The 17,665-nt window shown below is 35.9% G+C and overlaps 1 protein-coding gene and 2 pseudogenes across 1 annotated transcript; all 3 read right to left on the bottom strand.

Moving 5' to 3' along the window:
• Window positions 1-5,070: 5,070 nt before the first annotated feature.
• Window positions 5,071-7,311, bottom strand: LOC120126907 (chromatin modification-related protein MEAF6-like). Its single transcript, XM_039144947.1, has 6 exons — window positions 7,183-7,311; window positions 6,997-7,091; window positions 6,800-6,902; window positions 6,442-6,508; window positions 5,436-5,482; window positions 5,071-5,265 (listed from the first exon to the last, which is right to left on the bottom strand). Exons 1-5 carry the CDS (start codon window positions 7,193-7,195, stop codon window positions 5,443-5,445), a joined length of 318 nt encoding a protein of 105 aa, XP_039000878.1. The 5' UTR covers window positions 7,196-7,311; the 3' UTR covers window positions 5,071-5,265; window positions 5,436-5,442.
• Window positions 7,312-9,526: 2,215 nt separating this feature from the next.
• LOC120127121 lies at window positions 9,527-11,180 on the bottom strand (annotated as a pseudogene).
• Window positions 11,181-15,169: 3,989 nt separating this feature from the next.
• Window positions 15,170-16,846, bottom strand: LOC120127120 (annotated as a pseudogene).
• Between the last annotated feature and the right edge of the window lie 819 nt (window positions 16,847-17,665).

The raw sequence follows: 17,665 nt of genomic DNA on the forward strand, positions 1-17,665 counted from the left end.
AGAACAAAAAGGGCAAAAAGAAAAAAGAAAAGAAGCAAAAAAGGAAAAAAACCAAAAGAACAAAAAGAAAGAACAAAATTCGAAAGAAAAAGGGACAAAAAGCACATGCAAATATTCCCTAAAGACAAATGGCACATCAAGCTTCAACTATGAGATTGATCAAGCACAATCATTCTCGAATCTCTGAATCACTTCACTCGAAGATCATGGAACATCCAGAGAAAATCTAGAGAAACACATATGAATAGATCCAAATTGAGCAAGACATGATTGAAGGCATCAGAATGAATTGATCCTTGGTTCAACACTCTGAAACAATTGTTTGGGCCTATTTTCTTTCATAACCACGAACCCTGACCTACATTACGTGCCTTAAAAGTCCCTTTTAATCATACATGGATTTCTAAACAGAAGAGACTATCTTCAGATTTCATCCCACCCATCAGGATTAATCTTTGTTTGCAAAAAACATGTAATTAATGTATGATAGATAAAATAACAAAGGGGGGTTCAAGACGTAAATTCTGAATAACGTCTTGAAACCAAAGGAGGGTTCGAGTTGAAAACCTGAAAAGGCGGCTCGAATATAAAAATTGTGCAACTGAGTCGATCACACAAATTCCTTGATAAGGCATCGCACAATCCGAGTGTGACAACGAAGGTTGGGAGTCAGAGAACACTTCCAGCAGAGAAGCATGCAAGCTACCCCATCAATCCTTGGAGCATCAAACACCAAACCTTTGAGCATCAAATGCCAAACCTTTGATCAAACGCGATAACCTGAGACTTTTTATTCTTTCCTTACTTGACCATCTCCCAAAGATAGCTTTGATCTTGACACTTGTCAAATAGCTATAATTTATTGAAGGATTAACATTGTAATTAATTCTTTGATATCCAATGAACTCTAGTTTTATGATTCGTCTCAATTACGAAACCGAGAAAGGGGCAATATTTTCAAAACTTTTGATTAAACTCTTTTAATGGATATTTTCAGAACTTTGAAAATAAAAGAGAAAGAAAAACATTTTTTTCAAACAAGACAGTCTCTCTAGAGTGGATCTTGGTAAATGACATGTGACTCTTAGACACAAAACTTATGCCCAGAATCAATGCTGAAGCAATAAATGCGGAACATTTGGGGGCATCTTTGAAGATTCAACATCAAATATTGGGGCATTTTTGGATATTGGGGCATCCTTGGGGATTCAACATCCTAATGTGAATTATCAGGCCTTTTTCAGGAGATAAAATAACCAATTCATGTTACATGCATCTTTTTGATCCTTCTTAATGTAAAATTAAGTTTCATAAAACAATTTCAAAAAATTTTATAAAGTATTTCGAACCAATTCAAAGCCAAAATTCCAGATTACTCAGAGGGAACCGATTCCCCCCCATAGAGGACCGATTCCCCCCTGAATGGTTTTGGCTCCGAGATTTCCAGAATGCTCGGAGGGAACCGATTCCCCCCCAAGGGTACCGATTCCCCCCTGTTCAACGGTCGAATATTTGAATTTTACACTTAGGAACCGATTCCCCATGATAGGGAACCGATTCCCCCACTGTCCAAGCTGTTTTATTAATGTTTCACACTAAAACGGCTATAAATCTTCTCTAATTATCCCCAACGTTCAGAGTGATTCAAGGTGTATTTAAGCAAGCTTAGAAGACATTGATCAATAACAAGAAACATCAAGCAACTAGAATCAAGAGAGAGTCAAAGAGAAAGCATCAAACCTCAAGTTTGAGCATTTCAAGCCCATTTTCATTCATATTCATTTGCTTTCAAGAACAACTTTTGTGCTCAATTGTATTCATCTTTGAGTGTTCTTTTCTTTGTTCTAGAATTGTGCAAACTCTTACCTTGAGGTTTTCTTGTAAGTTTGCAAATTTGTAATCTTCTCTTGAGAAAAGAGTGTTCTCAAGAGTTGGGGTACTCTTGAGGAATTGTAAGGTTATCTCTTTGGCCTCAAAGAAAGAACAAATAGTGAATTTGTTGGAAAATCCTTAGTGTGGATAGCTAAGTATGGACGTAGACTTTTTGAGATAGTTTCTTTTGGAACTAAGTTTTGTCTCCCTTGAGACAGTTTCTCTTGAAACAAATGTTGTCTCCCTTGAGATAGTTTCTCTCGAAACAACACAATTTGCTCGAGAGTAGATTTCAACTTCACGACGAATGATATCTAGCTCGAAGCCAAACTTCACAATAAAGGGGTCTCCATGGTTTTAACTTCACGGCGAAGGGAATCGTGTCCACCCGTAACATACAATACTTGGATTTCAACTTCACGGCGAAGGATATTCAAGTCAAGGCTCAACTTCACGACAAAGGGACCGTTGGTTGTCAACAATTCAGAGCCAATTTCAACTTCACAGCGAAGGATATTGGACTCGAGACAACGCAAGTTCAACTTCATGACGAAGGGACCGCTGGTTGTCAACAAACAACTTCCCAATTTCAGAGCCAATTTCAACTTCACATCGAAAGATATTGGACTCCAGACAACGCAAGTTCAACTTCACGACGAAGGGACCGCTGGTTGTCAATAAATAATTTCCCAATTTCGGAGCCAATTTCAACTTCACATCGAAGGATATTGGACTCCAGACAACGCAAGTTCAACTTCATGACGAAGGGACCGCTGGTTGTCAACAAACAACTTCTCAATTTCAGAGCCAATTTCAACTTCACAACGAATGATATTGGACTCAAGACAACACAAGTTCAACTTCACAACGAAGGGACGGCTGGTTGTCAACAAACAATTTCCCAATTTCAGAGCCAATTTCAACTTCACAACGAAGGATTTGGACTCAAGACAACACAAGTTCAACTTCACAACGAAGGGACGGCTGGTTGTCAACAAACAATTTCCCAGTTCCAGAACCAATTTCAGCTTCACGACAGAGTATATTGGACTCGGAACAGTACAACTTACTTGGATTTCAACTTCACGACGAAGGGGCTATATACGATTCCAACTTCACAAACAGATTGACCCGACTTCACGACGAAGGAGTCATCTGTAACACCACAACACCAAAGTCTTCAGGTCAAGTTTCACCTTCACGACGAGGTATCTTGAGCCAGAAGACAATTCAGAGGCCACTTGCCAAGAGCTTTGAGTTCGATCTCAACTTCACGACGAAAGATATCATGCTCATAAGCTTCCACCAGTCTCAACATCGAATTTTAACTCTACGACAGAGGATATTCGAAATGGACGAAATTGTGTCTTTTAATTTGCTCTATTATCGTTACACGATAATGAGCAAAGAGGGGCAGCTGTAGACACATAATTTCGTCTCTGCACTTTTATAATATTTACATATATATTGTATTATGTTATTTACTTTTATTGTTTACATATTACAGGCCCAAGTGAAGGTGTCCTACAACTTAAACCAGTGGCCCAAGAAGGAATAAATGGCCCGAAGCAGCATTGGACCCACGCTTCCAACAGACCGAGTTTCACGCCTCCCCCATTCTTCTCGGTAACAAGCATCGTGAGATAATATGACTCCAACCCCGAACCGTCCGACGAGCGTGGAGAGTCACCAACAAACACGAACGAACCAAATGTTAGTATTTCATTAGGATGTAAACTCCTAAAAAAAATAGGATTCACATAATCCTATAAATACCCATGTATCAAGACACGAGGAAAAAAAAAAGAAAAAGAGGAGAAAACAAATACACGATTACTGGGGGATACAAAAGAGGAATACCGAGCAAAAACGGTGGTAAGATTCGAAACCCATCGGAAAAAACAAATCGAAAAAGCAAGAGGGGAGCAGTATCGCCATCAAAGACCAAAAGCCCAATCTCTGAAATAAATCTCTGCTCGAACCAAACCGAAGAGGGAGTTCTCGGAGTCATTGACTCGTTTTCCCCTGGTCTTCAACCTAAACGTCATCGTTCCAGATCCACAATGATTTCTGCTTTCAACGGCAATGAAGCAGTGTTTTTTTTGGTTTCCTCGGCGCCGTTGCTGCTTTTGTCTTCCTCTGTATGAGAGTTGCATACAGGACAACTAAGAGTGGTGTGGGAATGTCGTCAATGGGTATGAGAGACAAGTTGAATGATGGCAGACTTACCAGGTACCATATCAACCCGATCAGACGTGATTCAAGCCAGATCTTCATGGTGTGGTCAAGAAGGCTGTCAGACTTAGCGGGTAGGCACCAGTAAGTCGACCACAAGAGCCTCTTGCAAAGCGATAATCTTTACCAGTATGTGCTGGAGACCAGTGTATACCCGAGGGAGCCTGAACCCATGAAAGAGTTCAGAGAGTTGACTGCCAAGCATCCAGGGAGCCTTATGTCTTACTCCTCTCCCGATTGCACTATAACAAAGTGGGCCATTATTGTTTTTTTGTGTTGTGTGCATTTAAAGGATTGTACACATCTTACATATTTTATTATTGATTTCGTACAGTGTGCATTTCATATAATATTAACATTTTTCGTACGTACATTTCATATTATATATATATTATTATAATTATTTTGCAAGTTAGTTGTTTGCATTGTGCATTTCATATTCCCTTCTTCCGTGCATTATGCCTTTCATAATATATATATTTATATATTTATATATCATTTTTTATTTTTTTTACATGGTAATGTATATGATTTCAATCAATAATACATGTGATTTATCGTTATTATTTCTAGGGTAGATGTAAAATTATATAGTTATGATATTTTTTATAATACTTTTAATTTTTTAGGGATATTTTCAATCGATCAAAGGTAACTATTCAAATCGGGTCTGTTAAATTTTAATTTTAATTTTGAATTTTCACAACTAAGACAACAGAGAAATTAATTGGTACCGAAAGAGCGGTTCAAGGGTGCTAATCCTTCCTTGACCGTAACCGACTCCCGAACCCGACACATTTCTGGTAAAAACGCAGATCAGATAAGATAGTGTCCAACCCACCTAAATTCGTTTTAAAATGGTCAGTGGCGACTCCAATCCATATTTTTCAAGTCGAAGCTCAATTTCGGAGCCCAACCGGAAGACGGTTACGACAGTATACTTGAAAATAATGTAAATAGCCTTTCTCATCGCTGGTTGCTTTGAGACGAAGATGGGCATTAAAGCTTGAAGATATTAAGGCAAGCCCAACAAGCACTGCATTAGATCCGAGTGATTTCACAATGTCACATCGGGATCATCATCATAGTCAAAATCTGGTTCACCGGGGTGTCTCATTCTCTTTGCTTCTCGACCTCTTCCCCTTTTCGGTTTTCCCTCTGTAAAGAATACACAGACATATAAGTTTTATATTGTTATGACTTGAGTATTAGCCGTTTCCAAGGCTATAACATCCTTTGACCGACCGGGACAACAGTCAGATTTCCTATCAACTAAACTCGAAGGATAACAAACGATAAACATAAAGAAGAGAAGTTTGTTGATGAACCTGCAAATTACAGGCTCCCCATCTCTAGCAGCAGCAATCTCTTCAGCCTGACAAAATACAACAGAAGAAAAAATCAGGAAAAACCTCCTGGTGAACAAAATTCTGAGAGAAAACAAGTTACAAACACCAGTCCTTTTCCCTTTTCTCTCTCTATCCACTAATTTAAAGTCAATAAATAGTAACAGAAAACAACTATTTACTAAGACTTCTATCTATCTGTATCCATGAAGGGTTATTCACACACATATATGGTCATAGTAATTATAATATCAATCACTTTTTAAATAAAGTGCGGCATGTATGAAAATTGAAAATGCAACAGGATCTGACTTTTGATGTGCCAAGCAAAAGAAAAATTCATCACTTTGATATGGCCTTCAGCCCTTTTGAGTTCAAGTTTGGAAAGTTTATCAGGATTTCCGTATAATAGGCAGAAATATAATAGTTTTGATGCTTTCAGTTGAGAAGTGTGAAGAAGCTGTTGGCCTAAAAGGGAATCCAATTATGGTGCTCTTATTTGTGGCAACGACATCATGATTTTTGCATAAAAAACTGCACTCAGATCATGAGCTTCTCTTTGGATGCTAGAATGATTCACTAAGTATGATTGAATGCAAGATGAGACACCCTTGTGAATGAGAATAAAAAAGAAACAGAAAACTTCCCTCCTCCAACCAATGAAGACAACTGGGAAAAGAATGAGATTGATAAGATGCAAATGCCATCTCATTCAGATTCTAACATCTTCATCCTATTAAGAATCATACCCGCAGATAATTTCCATGCAACTCTACATAAAGGCAATTCAAATTTCAACATTGTCTATAGTCGCATTCTTTGGTTGCAACAAGACATATCTTGAAGCGAGTATAGGTTATGTCAATGTGTAAACGTTTGGAGAAACCAATTTCATACTTCAGTTCATTTGACATGGAAAGAAGTGGATATCGAGCAAACAAGAAATTAACGGAAAACAGAGGGGAACTTAATTAAGACGAATACGCACTGCAGGAGAAGACTGAAGATAATAGAATAGCCTATCTTCAGGTTGGAACTTCTGGGATCGCTTCGAGCTGCAAGACAACACCAATAAAAAAACTCATACAAATCCATAAACAATTTGCATAAAATCAAATTCTTCTAAAAGAATTTTAGGCTATCTTGGAATGGAATTTTAGAACATTAAGATTTTGCAAAATTCGCACTGTACTTGAGCAATACATCTAACAGAACCTATAGTCTGAGATTATGTTTTTCTAGTTAAGTAATCATAAACATGTAATGACATAAAATTTAACATTACCTAGGCATATCATGAATAAAGAATAAAATTAAAGAAAAGTGATAAAACAGGCATTCCATACAGGGCAGTGTCTTATTAGATGAAGAGAGGAACCCCTCAAAACCTTTCAAAACATTGCCGCACTGGCCCGGATCCTGCAAATAACTCGTCTCCATGTCATACACCTGCATTTAGCTTTCCATTACCACTCAAACCAGAAACGGTGATGTAAAATACAATATAACTTGAATAAAATTGGGGAAAGACATATGAAATTACTTGTCTCTCGATATTTCGATGCTCTTCTTGATGTTTAGCTCTTCTACTAAGCAAAGAAGCCAGCATCGCTGACGGTGTTGATGGACCTCTCTGACCTAGAAACAAAGATTTTTCAGTTCTTTGATAAGAAAAGCAATAAAAATTAAAACATTTACCGGAAAAAAAGAAAGTGATCGTAACGGCTACCATTGTGATCCATATTTTCGCGCGAAAAGAACTTCTGAGATTATTTAGAACCCTAAAAACCCTAATAGGGCTTCTCCTAAATCTTGATTGTGAAAGCTTTGTCGGGCTCCAATTGGATCCCTTGGGGTTCCGAAGTCAAAAGGTTCGAATTGTCCACACCAGTTTGTCAGTACCATCCAGATCCTCAAGCCAATAGTATTGCTCCATTTGTAAGTTTGCACGATGGACCAATCCAAATATATTGGAGCTGAACTAGGACTGAGTTTGGTTACTGGATTGGGTTAGCTTTGGATTTTTTTTGATAAAATACCTATGTAATCATCTAAGTTTTAGTGTGTTCCTGTTTTCGTCATCCGTCAAGAAAAGATTTTAATTTAATCATTAAATTTTTTAATTATGTTTATTTAGATCACTCGATCGTTAATTATTAATTTCATCTAATATTTTTGAAAAAAAAATTTATGTAAACCGCAGAAACTTTCAAATTCAAATTTTTTATCTTCGTTCAATTGATCGACACCAAATTTTTTTTTCAAAATCTAAATTTTAGGAGATTGAGAGTGAGATAAAAAGGTAATATATCTTAATATCACACTGATTAAACGACGAAGACTATATATCATACCAGGATAATATAAAAAAGTTGATATGAGTTTTATCAACTTGGAAGAGATTTCCAAATTGAAAATTTAAAGAGGGAGAAGGAAACATTTTGGTACCATATATGTTGCAAATAAGTGAAATAACGGCCAACACTGGTTGAACATGTGTAGAAAAGAATGTCGACCATAAGTAGAGTGTGCAAACAGTTAACTCACTTACCGGTCGAACTGAATTTTCATTAACCGAATTAATTAAATTTTTTTTCTTTAACCATTAATCAAACAAAACTTTTTTTTGAATATATTAACCGGTTTTGAATATATTAACCGAATCGAACGAAGTTCTATTATTTCGGTCGATTGACTGAATTAACCTAATTTTTTTAATAATTTTTTTAATTATATTACTTTTAATATAGAAGTATTTTTTATTTGGGTAAAAATTTTAGTTAGGTATTGATAATTTAATGAGTTTAGTGTGGTTAAAAAACTAATTGAGTTTTAATTCTTAATGAGTTTGAGCTTAAAATACGTATTTAATATATATAATATATTTCTTATTTAATAGTTTCAGTTAGTTCGGTTAATTCGATTAATTAACCGTTAATCGAATATTGAAAAAAATGTTAACTGTTTTCCAACCGAACTAATTTGACGGCCGATCGAACTAATCGAATTAATTCAGTTCAGTTGGTTAATTCGGTTAAAACCAAAAAATGAACACCCCAAACCATAAGGAAGAAGGATATTAAAATATTAGGTTGATTTTTTAAACAAAATTTTTCAAAACGTAACATTTTAGTGTTACTATCAAACAAATATCGATCGCTTTGAGTGACCTAAAAAAGTAAAATTAAAAAATTCAGTGATAATATAAAAAAAAGTTTATAGTTATGTAATTAAAACATAAAAACGTAAAAGTTGGATGACTTAAAGAGTAGTTTAACATCTTTTTATAATGAAAAATTGATATGCTGCGACTGGAAGACGAAGAGGTTGGGTGGTTGATAATAATCTAAAGGGACCCCATGGACGGTGGATATTCATTCCTTCGTTTAGTGCAACGCCTGATTAGTCCTTGCTTCATAAAGCTATATGCAGAATCATTTTCGAGCAAAACGAAAATTTATCTGTGCTGTTTATTCCGGGTTCTTTGCTCTTATTTTTCCTCTCATATCGGTTCGAAACCCTTTTAGCCTTGTGTGCAATATTTTCAAAGCATAACGCATTAATTCTACAGTTTGTTTCAGTCAATTTCGTTGGCTTGAATAATCGCAGCGTTTAGTTTAGACGAATGAGTTGCCTTAGCTCAACGTTATCAAAGCAACCGAAATGCACCAAGAACCGAGCAAGGTGCTCATTGTCTCTGAAACATGCTTTTGAACACTAAAACTAGTACTCAAAAGTCTCGACAAGATTCGCAACGTACAAGTCAAAACTTTGAAAGGGCTTTTGTCGTATAATTGCACACCTCGTAACAAACTACTTTGAAAATTTACCATTAGAGGTTAACTTGAAGTGAATGAATACGCAATTCTGGACCCTGATTTCAGGGTCTCAACTTTGATGGTTGTTCACAAGCAATAACATGTCAAGGAAGAATAGTGAACTGAAACCATGGAATTCTCTCTCTCAAATTTAAAGGAACATAAACTGAGTTTTTAGAAGCAATTATATATGTAAAAGAAAAACACTGAACTGAAACCTGACATCTAACATGTCTATAGCCTATGGATAGCTTTTACAATAGTTCTTGTTCAAGAAACTGTGGCAGATGACAGCTCTGCCTCTCCTTGTGGTTCACAATCTTCGTTCTCGCCTGACATCTCTTCTAAAGATTTTCCTTTCGATTCTGGCACCAAGAATGTGAAGAGGAACCCCAAGGCATTGATTACACCTAATACAATAAGTGAATTCTTCACACCGATACCAGCAGGGTACCCCGCATCTGCCTTGGATTTATCCTGATTTTGAGCCAAATACAAGAACCCAAATGCACCAACAATAGCACCTAGCTTTCCGGAGGCTGCAGAGATGCCATGGCAAGTGGACCTCAACCTTGCCGGGAATATCTCGGCTGGAACCACGAATGTGGTGGCGTTTGGTCCGAAATTGGCAAAGAAGAAAGTCAACGAGTACATAACTACAAAGCCAATTCGATTGTCCCTATGTGTCCAGTGGTCGTAAGGGATGGCCAGTGCAAACATAAACACTGTCATGAAGAAAAAGCCCATTAATTGGATGGCAAATCTTCCCATCTTATCAATCAAAGCCACTGTGAACCAGTAGCCTGGTACAGTGCTGCAAAGAGCAATTAGTGTTTGTGCCCTTGAAATTCTGAAAACTTCCTCAATGGCGTTCATGGTCTTCGCAGGAGGAATCCATCCAATAGCACTGAAGATATCTTTTTGGAACAAATTTTGGCTGTAGTATGCAATATCAAGCAAGAACCAAGTGCTTGTGGTTCCAAGCAAGTGAAGTCCATGGCGTTAGCAAACTCCTTAGTAAATAAACCGAATCTGGATTTTGCCTTTTCTATTTGCACAATCTTTTCTGGCTCAGCCTCAATGTCCATCTGCAGGACCTTTGACATATCAGATGCAGCCTGCTTTGCATTTTTAGCAACAAGTGCGGTGTAACGAGCAGTTTCAGGCATCTTCATCCTCCAGTAGTAGGTAAGAGCAGCTGGGAGTGCTCCGACCATCAAAATTATACGCCAAACATAGTCTGCCTGTGGAACCGTGGAGCGAAGTGCATCAACTGCATAGGGTGAGCTTCAAACACGGCATTGAAAGCAGAGGATAATATAATTGCAAAAAGACCACCTGATAAAATTCCAAACCTTGCATGGCAAAAACTGCAGCAATGAAAGCTCCGCGGGTCTTCTTGTTAGCATATTCAGACATGATTGTGGCAGAAAGTGGATAGTCACCACCGATGCCAAAGCCAAGCCAAAACCGGAAGAAGCAAAGGGTTGTCATCACAGATCTTGGGGTACTGCCAAAAGAGAGGCCTGATGCCACAGAGCAGATGACCATGAGCATTAGAGTCAAACCATAGACTCTCTTTCGGCCTAGCTTATCACCAAGCCATCCAAAGAAGAGCTGGCCTGCTAATGTTCCACATAATGCCACACCGTTAACGGCAGCCGAGACATTGGGAGGCAAAGTTCCAGGCTTCTCCGCACCATCCACATGATAGTATATGCGGCCAAGCAATTTGGTGACGAGGGATATGCAGAAGAGATCATAAGCATCGGTGAAGAATCCCATCCCGGCAATGATGATGGCAGTGAAATGATACCATTGTGTTTTGGCCACATCAAGAGCATTGAGCACCTGTAATTGCTCACCTGCCATAGCTACCAAGCTCACTCAAAAGCTTATTCTACCCTGGCAATGAGTATAGGCACTGGTTACACAACCAACTCAAGAAATATTTATAATTAATAAATATATTTCCCTCTCTGATTTCGAAGCTCTCTTTTTTCTTACGCTTCTTAGCCAAATGGATCACTACATCCTAGCATAAATACATCGAACAATTATTAATTACAAACAAGGGAGACCATACCCCTATGCTAATAAGATCAAATGAAAGTAAATGTTCCTCCTATTTAATAAACCAATAATAATACATGAAAAGTCAACACCATTCCGGATAAGTTAGAAACAAAGACATGTGAAACTCAAACTAATGCTTGAATATTCGGGGAATATTATTCTCGACAGACTGTAAAAAGGAAAACAATACCTATGAAGAGTATACATATCTTCAAATGGAAGAAAAAAAAAAAGTGAGGTGAAGCTAATAGTAGGAAATTCCTATTCTTTAATTCTTGAAATCTTGTTTTTCTCACTAAAAGCAAAGAAACCATTCTGTCCAACTGGACTGGAAACGTTTTGTTGTCAAATTAAAAACGAAAATCTAGTAACTTATTATTATATTATCAAGCCAAAGTTGCAGACGGATCCAAAAGTGAAGTCTAATAATGAACATTGTATAAATGTGTCGGTTAGTGATGGCGAGAAAGCTGCATACGAACGATTGCAAACTAAGATGAATATCAGTTTCAACTTCGAAGAATATTAAGTACGTTTATTCAAGTAGCCGTCTTTTTTCTTTTTTTTTTGCTTGATTCACAAAAACCCAGAACTTTGGATATGTTTAACAATGGAAAACAGAATCAAGACTCTGATAGTAAACACGGGTTTATCACGCCTAACAAATAGAATCAGACATAGAAAAGGGGGAAAATAAAACCCAGATTCAAAAAAGTTATTTCTTGTCGTCACTAACAAAAAGCAATCCCACTTGCATGCATGTACAACTCTATTCATTATACCTTTTAATAAAACTGAGAGAAAGAAAGAGAACATGACACAAAACAACAAAAACCACATATGCAGACTAATGAAGAGAGATGGAGATAGAATGATACCGTACGTTTCTTGAAGAAGCGAGAGGGAAACGGTAAGGGAAAAAAGAGAGGAAGATTTGGGAGGAAAATCTATGATGCAGGGAAGTGAAAGAGCATGAGAGTATTTATACACAACATGAGGCAGCAACACAACAAAATATTCCTATTTCCAAATACTCTGGCCAGTGTATTCGACCACTTTTTTTCTAATATTATTAAGACATTCACTCCTGATCCAACTCTAATATTAACATCCAAGTTAATAGTCACAATGATGGGATACTTAATTGATAATATAATAATCTTTTATGATGGTGATAAGCTTAATTCGGTTTGATTTGAGTTTTTTTTGTTGTTGAAATATTTACAATAATTTGATTTGATTTGTTTAGATTTTAATTTTTTTTTAATTTTGAGTTATAAATTTTTAAATTTTATTTTAATAAACTAAATTTATTTTATACTAATTAGAAATTATTTGATAAATTTTTCAAATGTTTTTTATAAACATTTAAAAATTAAGTAAATTAAAATATTTAAAATTTTAAATTATTTCACTATTTTAAATAAAACAATTATTTTTTAATTTGTAAAATAATTTAAATTAATTATAAATAAAATAAAATAAACTTTTATTTATTCTGATAATCACAATTTTAAAATTTATAAATCATCTAATCCTACCTTTTAAATTCAAATAGAATAATTTAAAAAATTAAGGAAAAATTAAAAATCCAAAAACAATGCAATTAACTATTCTTAATAATTAAAGGGTACAATATACAAATGGTGCCCCGACTATATGACGTTATTTTGTTGAGTCCTCTTACTATTAAAAGATACAAAATGGTCACTCAACTATTCATATGTTCCAAACTCGTCATTTTCTGTTAAAAAATTGATGACAGTCTGAGCCAGACGTTAACCTACTGTATGAGATATGTTAAAATTTGATCTCAGAATCTAAAACGACTATCATATTTCGGTTTACATTTCGTCTCAATCGAAGGTGTCTCCCGAAGCCCAATAGAAGTATGGAAGTAAAAGGGTCGTATGCCCTTATAGCTCATACAACCATTAATTTTTAATCGAAAAATGATAAGTTTGAAACATATAAATTGTCAAATGACTATTTTAAAATTTTTAATAGTCGAAAGATTCAATAAAGTAACGTATTATAGTCGGGAGCTATTTCTGTACTTTATCCATAATTAAATTATTGACTTATAAATCTGGAAAAAAATCAACTTTTTTGAAAAAAATTAAACTTTTTTGAAAAAAAATTAAACCTTTTTGTTTTGATCTTATAGTTAAAAAAACAACTCGTTATTGTGTTTTGCCCTTGAGGGTGCGTTTGGTTCACGAAATGTAAGATTACTAGTGGGAATAAAATATTATCAGGTAATAAGATTATTGGGAATGTTGTATTTTGTGTTTGGTTTGTGCAGCAGGAATGTAAGATTAACATGTTTGGTTAAAGGAATAAAAAATTATTGGAATGTATATTTTACCAAATTTTCCTTATTATATATTTATTTTTTTAACAAGTTGAATTCTATTATAATATTTCTATAATTAATTTATATATTTTCTTTAAAAATTTTAAATATATATAATTTTTTTACAAAATTGAAAAGATAAATAGGTTTAATGAAATGGTAAAAATTTTTAACCACTGAACTTCATATAAAATTCTAAGTATGAATTTTTTTTGTAAATCTAAAATAGTTTAAGGATAAATTTACAATTTAACATTCGTAGAATTTTTATTATTCAACGACAGAAGAATGATAATTTTGAAAAGAAATTTTTTTAAGGACATTTTAGTCCAAAACGTCAGTAATCCAACAATACCTAAGGGAAAGGGATAATCACATTCCCGGTAATATACCCCAAAAAATCCATTGTTGGTAATAAAAGATTACCGGGAATAAGATTACCACCCAACCAAACAGGGAATGAGGACTCTATACCCCATTAATCTTTTATGTCGTGAACCAAACGGCCGTGAGATTGAGTAAAACGTAACTCTCTTTACCCTTTTAAAAAGTAATCTATTTATTCAGTTGTCTAATTATTGTGTATTTTTTGCTTTGGTCACCAAATTAAAAATTTTTGCACTTTAATCATTATCATTATGTTCTCATTCTATTTTGGTCACTTATAATTAAAGATTTAATGAAAATAATGATGTGACATAATATAATAATATTTTTAGTCCTTAAAATTTATAGATTATATTAAATTGATTTTAGTTTAAAATAATTTCTTAAATTTAACTTTCAACATTTAAAATATTATCAATTTAGTTCGAAGGTAGGCAATGACATGAAACTCTGACGCATTTGTTGATGGTGACGGAAGCTATTATCGATGCTCGTTTCTAGTCCTTGAGCATAGCATTTATACTACGCCTATGAACATTCAAGTCTTGATCCTTGATTTTTTTTAACAAATATGTCAATCTATAATTCAGAAAATGAACGTCAACTTTTTTGTTACAACAATAACATGAAAAATGTCACGTGGACACTTTAACGTATGTGAATACATCATGTTAATAATATATTGATTGTATTTTTTATTAAAAATTATTTTTATTAAAAAAACGTAAAAGGATATAATGATTCAGGGAAAAAATAAAAATTAAATTGATTACAAAATTCAATATTAAAGATAAATTTTGATATTAAGTATATCTTATTTAAATTTTATATTTTAATAATTCGAATCATGACGTTTAGAAATAACGTCCGCGCTGTTTCATTTCATGCGTCGCCCTTGAAGTTAGTGGAGAACATGATTGTGAAAAAGGTTGATCATTTCTGGTGTTCCAGCTACCCGGAAGGCCGAATAAGCACTATGCAATGGGTTTTAAGAGTTTAAAACTTGCAGCTGATATATTTATTTATACTATATATCCTTTGTTCATATTAAAATTAGTTCAAAGTGGGTCTAATGGTTCAATATTACAATATGAACCACAAAACTGGTTCATTTCCTAAGCAATTGGAACTGTCCTGTGGTTGGTAGATGAAGATAGCTCTGCCTCTCCTTGTCCTTCATCATCTTGGTTCTCACCTGACATCTCTTCTAAAGATTTTCCTTTCGATTCTGGCACCAAGAATGTGAAGATGAACCCCAAGGCATTGATTCCACCTAATACAATGAGTGAATTCTTCACCCCAATGCCTGCAGGGTACCCTGCATCTGCCTTGGATTTATCCTTATTCTGAGCCAAATACAAGAACCCAAATGCGCCAACAATAGCACCGAGCTTTCCCGAGGCTGCTGATATACCATGGCAAGTGGACCTCAACCTTGCCGGGAATATCTCGGCTGGTACGACGAACGTGGTGGCGTTTGGTCCGAAATTCGCAAAGAAGAAAGTCAATGAGTACATGATAACGAAGCCGATTCGGTTGTCCCTACGTGTCCATGGTCGTAAGGGATAGCCAGTGCGAACATGAACACGGTCATGAAGAAAATCCCATTAACTGGATGGCAAATCTCCCCATCCTATCAATGAAAGCCACTGTGAACCAGTAGCCTGGTACAGTGCTGCAAAGAGCAATTAGTGTTTGTGCCCTTGCAATTCTGAAAACTTCCTCAATGGCGTTCATGGACTTTGCAGAAGGAATCCACCAAATAGTACTTAAAATATCCTTCTGAAACAAATTTTGGCTGTAGAATGCTATGTCAAGCAAGAACCAAGTGGTTGTTGTTCCAAGCAAGTGAAGTCCATGGCGTTTAGCAAACTCCTTAGTAAACAAACTGAATGGGGATTTCTCCTGCTCAATCTTTTGCGGTTCAGCCTCAATGTCTATCTGCAGGACCTTTGACATATCAGATGAAACCTGCTTTGCATTCTTAGCGACAAGTGCGGTGTAACGAGCAGTTTCAGGCATCTTCATCCTCCAGTAGTAGGTAACAGCAGCCGTGAGTGCTCCGACCATCAAAATGATACGCCAGACATAGTCCGCCTGCGGAACGATGGAGCGAAGAGCATCGACCTCATACGGTGGAGCGAAGAGCATCGACCTCATACGGTGGAGCTTCGAACATGGCCTTGAATGCAGAGGATATTATAATTGCAAAAAGACCGCCTGCTAAAATTCCAAAACCTTGCATGGCAAAAACTGCAGCAATTAAAGCTCCGCTGGTCTTCTTGTTAGCATATTCAGACATGATGGTGGCAGAAAGTGGATAGTCACCGCCGATGCCGATGCCGAGCCAAAACCGGAAGAAGCAAAGGGTTGCCATCACAGATTTAGGGGTATGGCCAAAAGAGAGCCCCGATGAACCGGAGCAGATGACCATGAGCATTAGAGTCATACCATACACCTTCTTTCGGCCTAGCTTATCACCAAGCCAACCAAAGAAGAGCTGGCCTGCCAGTGTTCCACAGAACGCCACAACATTAACGGCAGCCGAGACAATGGGAGGCAAAGTTCCAGGCTTCTCCGCACCATCCACATGATATAGTATATGCGGCCAAGCAATTTGGTGACGAGAGATATGCAGAAGAGATCATAAGCATCGGTGAAGAAGCCCATCCCGGCAATGATGATGGCAGTGAAATGATACCATTGTGTTTTGGCCACATCAAGAGCATTAAGCACCTGTTTTGCTCTCCTGCCATAGCTACTTAACTCACAAGCTTTTTTATCTGTTATCTCCTCTGCAAAGATATATATATATATATAGGCACAGGTTATTATACAACGAATTCAAAGTGAATTTTATTGATAAAAATGAACTATCATTTCCCTCTCTGACCTCAGAGTTCTTTTCTGACTTTTCTTTGCCAAGTGGAAATAAATTAATAGAAAGGACAAAGATAAATTGCAGGAAGTCTAAAGCTGCACAAAAAGCATATTCATGCAACAACCTTACCCATAATTACATGCTCATAGCTCTCCCCGCCTAAACAAAGAATTGAGACCATACCCCTATACGAAGAAGATTAAGTTGACGTAAACGTTTCCTCCTAATTTAAAACTAATTGCAATAATGCATGGAAAGTCAACACCGTTGGTGTTGTTGATGACAACAATGATGATAACAAATGAGTTATGTGGATAGCTGACGGTTCAAATTTTTTAATTTAGATAGAGAGTTATATTCGATAATTATATGTTCATTGGTTGGTGTTCGTGTACTTTGCTTTCATAAGTTGGAGAGGAGCGAAAAAGGGCCAAAGGTGATCGAGATATGTTTCATATCATTCTCTCGATCTTAGTTGAGAGTTTTTATAGTGACTTTTAATGTTAGTGTCATATATATATATATGGTTATTATAGCTACTTATAGGTTGACAGACTCCACATATATAGGTGGCTAACAATATTTTAGCTTTGATAGATCATGTGGGTATACCAAATATCGTATCAAAAGATCGCGACTTTCTAAGAAGTGCACAACTCTTTAATTGTGTATGAAGATATGGGTCTTTATTCTT

The sequence above is a fragment of the Hibiscus syriacus genome, unplaced genomic scaffold (assembly GCF_006381635.1).
Source record: "Hibiscus syriacus cultivar Baekdansim isolate YM2019G1 unplaced genomic scaffold, ASM638163v2 tig00110462_pilon, whole genome shotgun sequence".
Classification (NCBI taxonomy): domain Eukaryota; kingdom Viridiplantae; phylum Streptophyta; class Magnoliopsida; order Malvales; family Malvaceae; genus Hibiscus; species Hibiscus syriacus.

What these genes read in the sequence shown, in the direction of transcription:
- LOC120126907 (XM_039144947.1), bottom strand. An exon ending in ATCGAAATATCGAGAGACAA is followed by an intron (nt 6,903 to 6,996) that starts GTAATTTCATAT and finishes AGCTAAATGCAG; the next exon opens with GTGTATGACATGGAGACGAG. An exon ending in ATCTAATAAGACACTGCCCT is followed by an intron (nt 6,509 to 6,799) that starts GTATGGAATGCC and finishes GTTGTCTTGCAG; the next exon opens with CTCGAAGCGATCCCAGAAGT.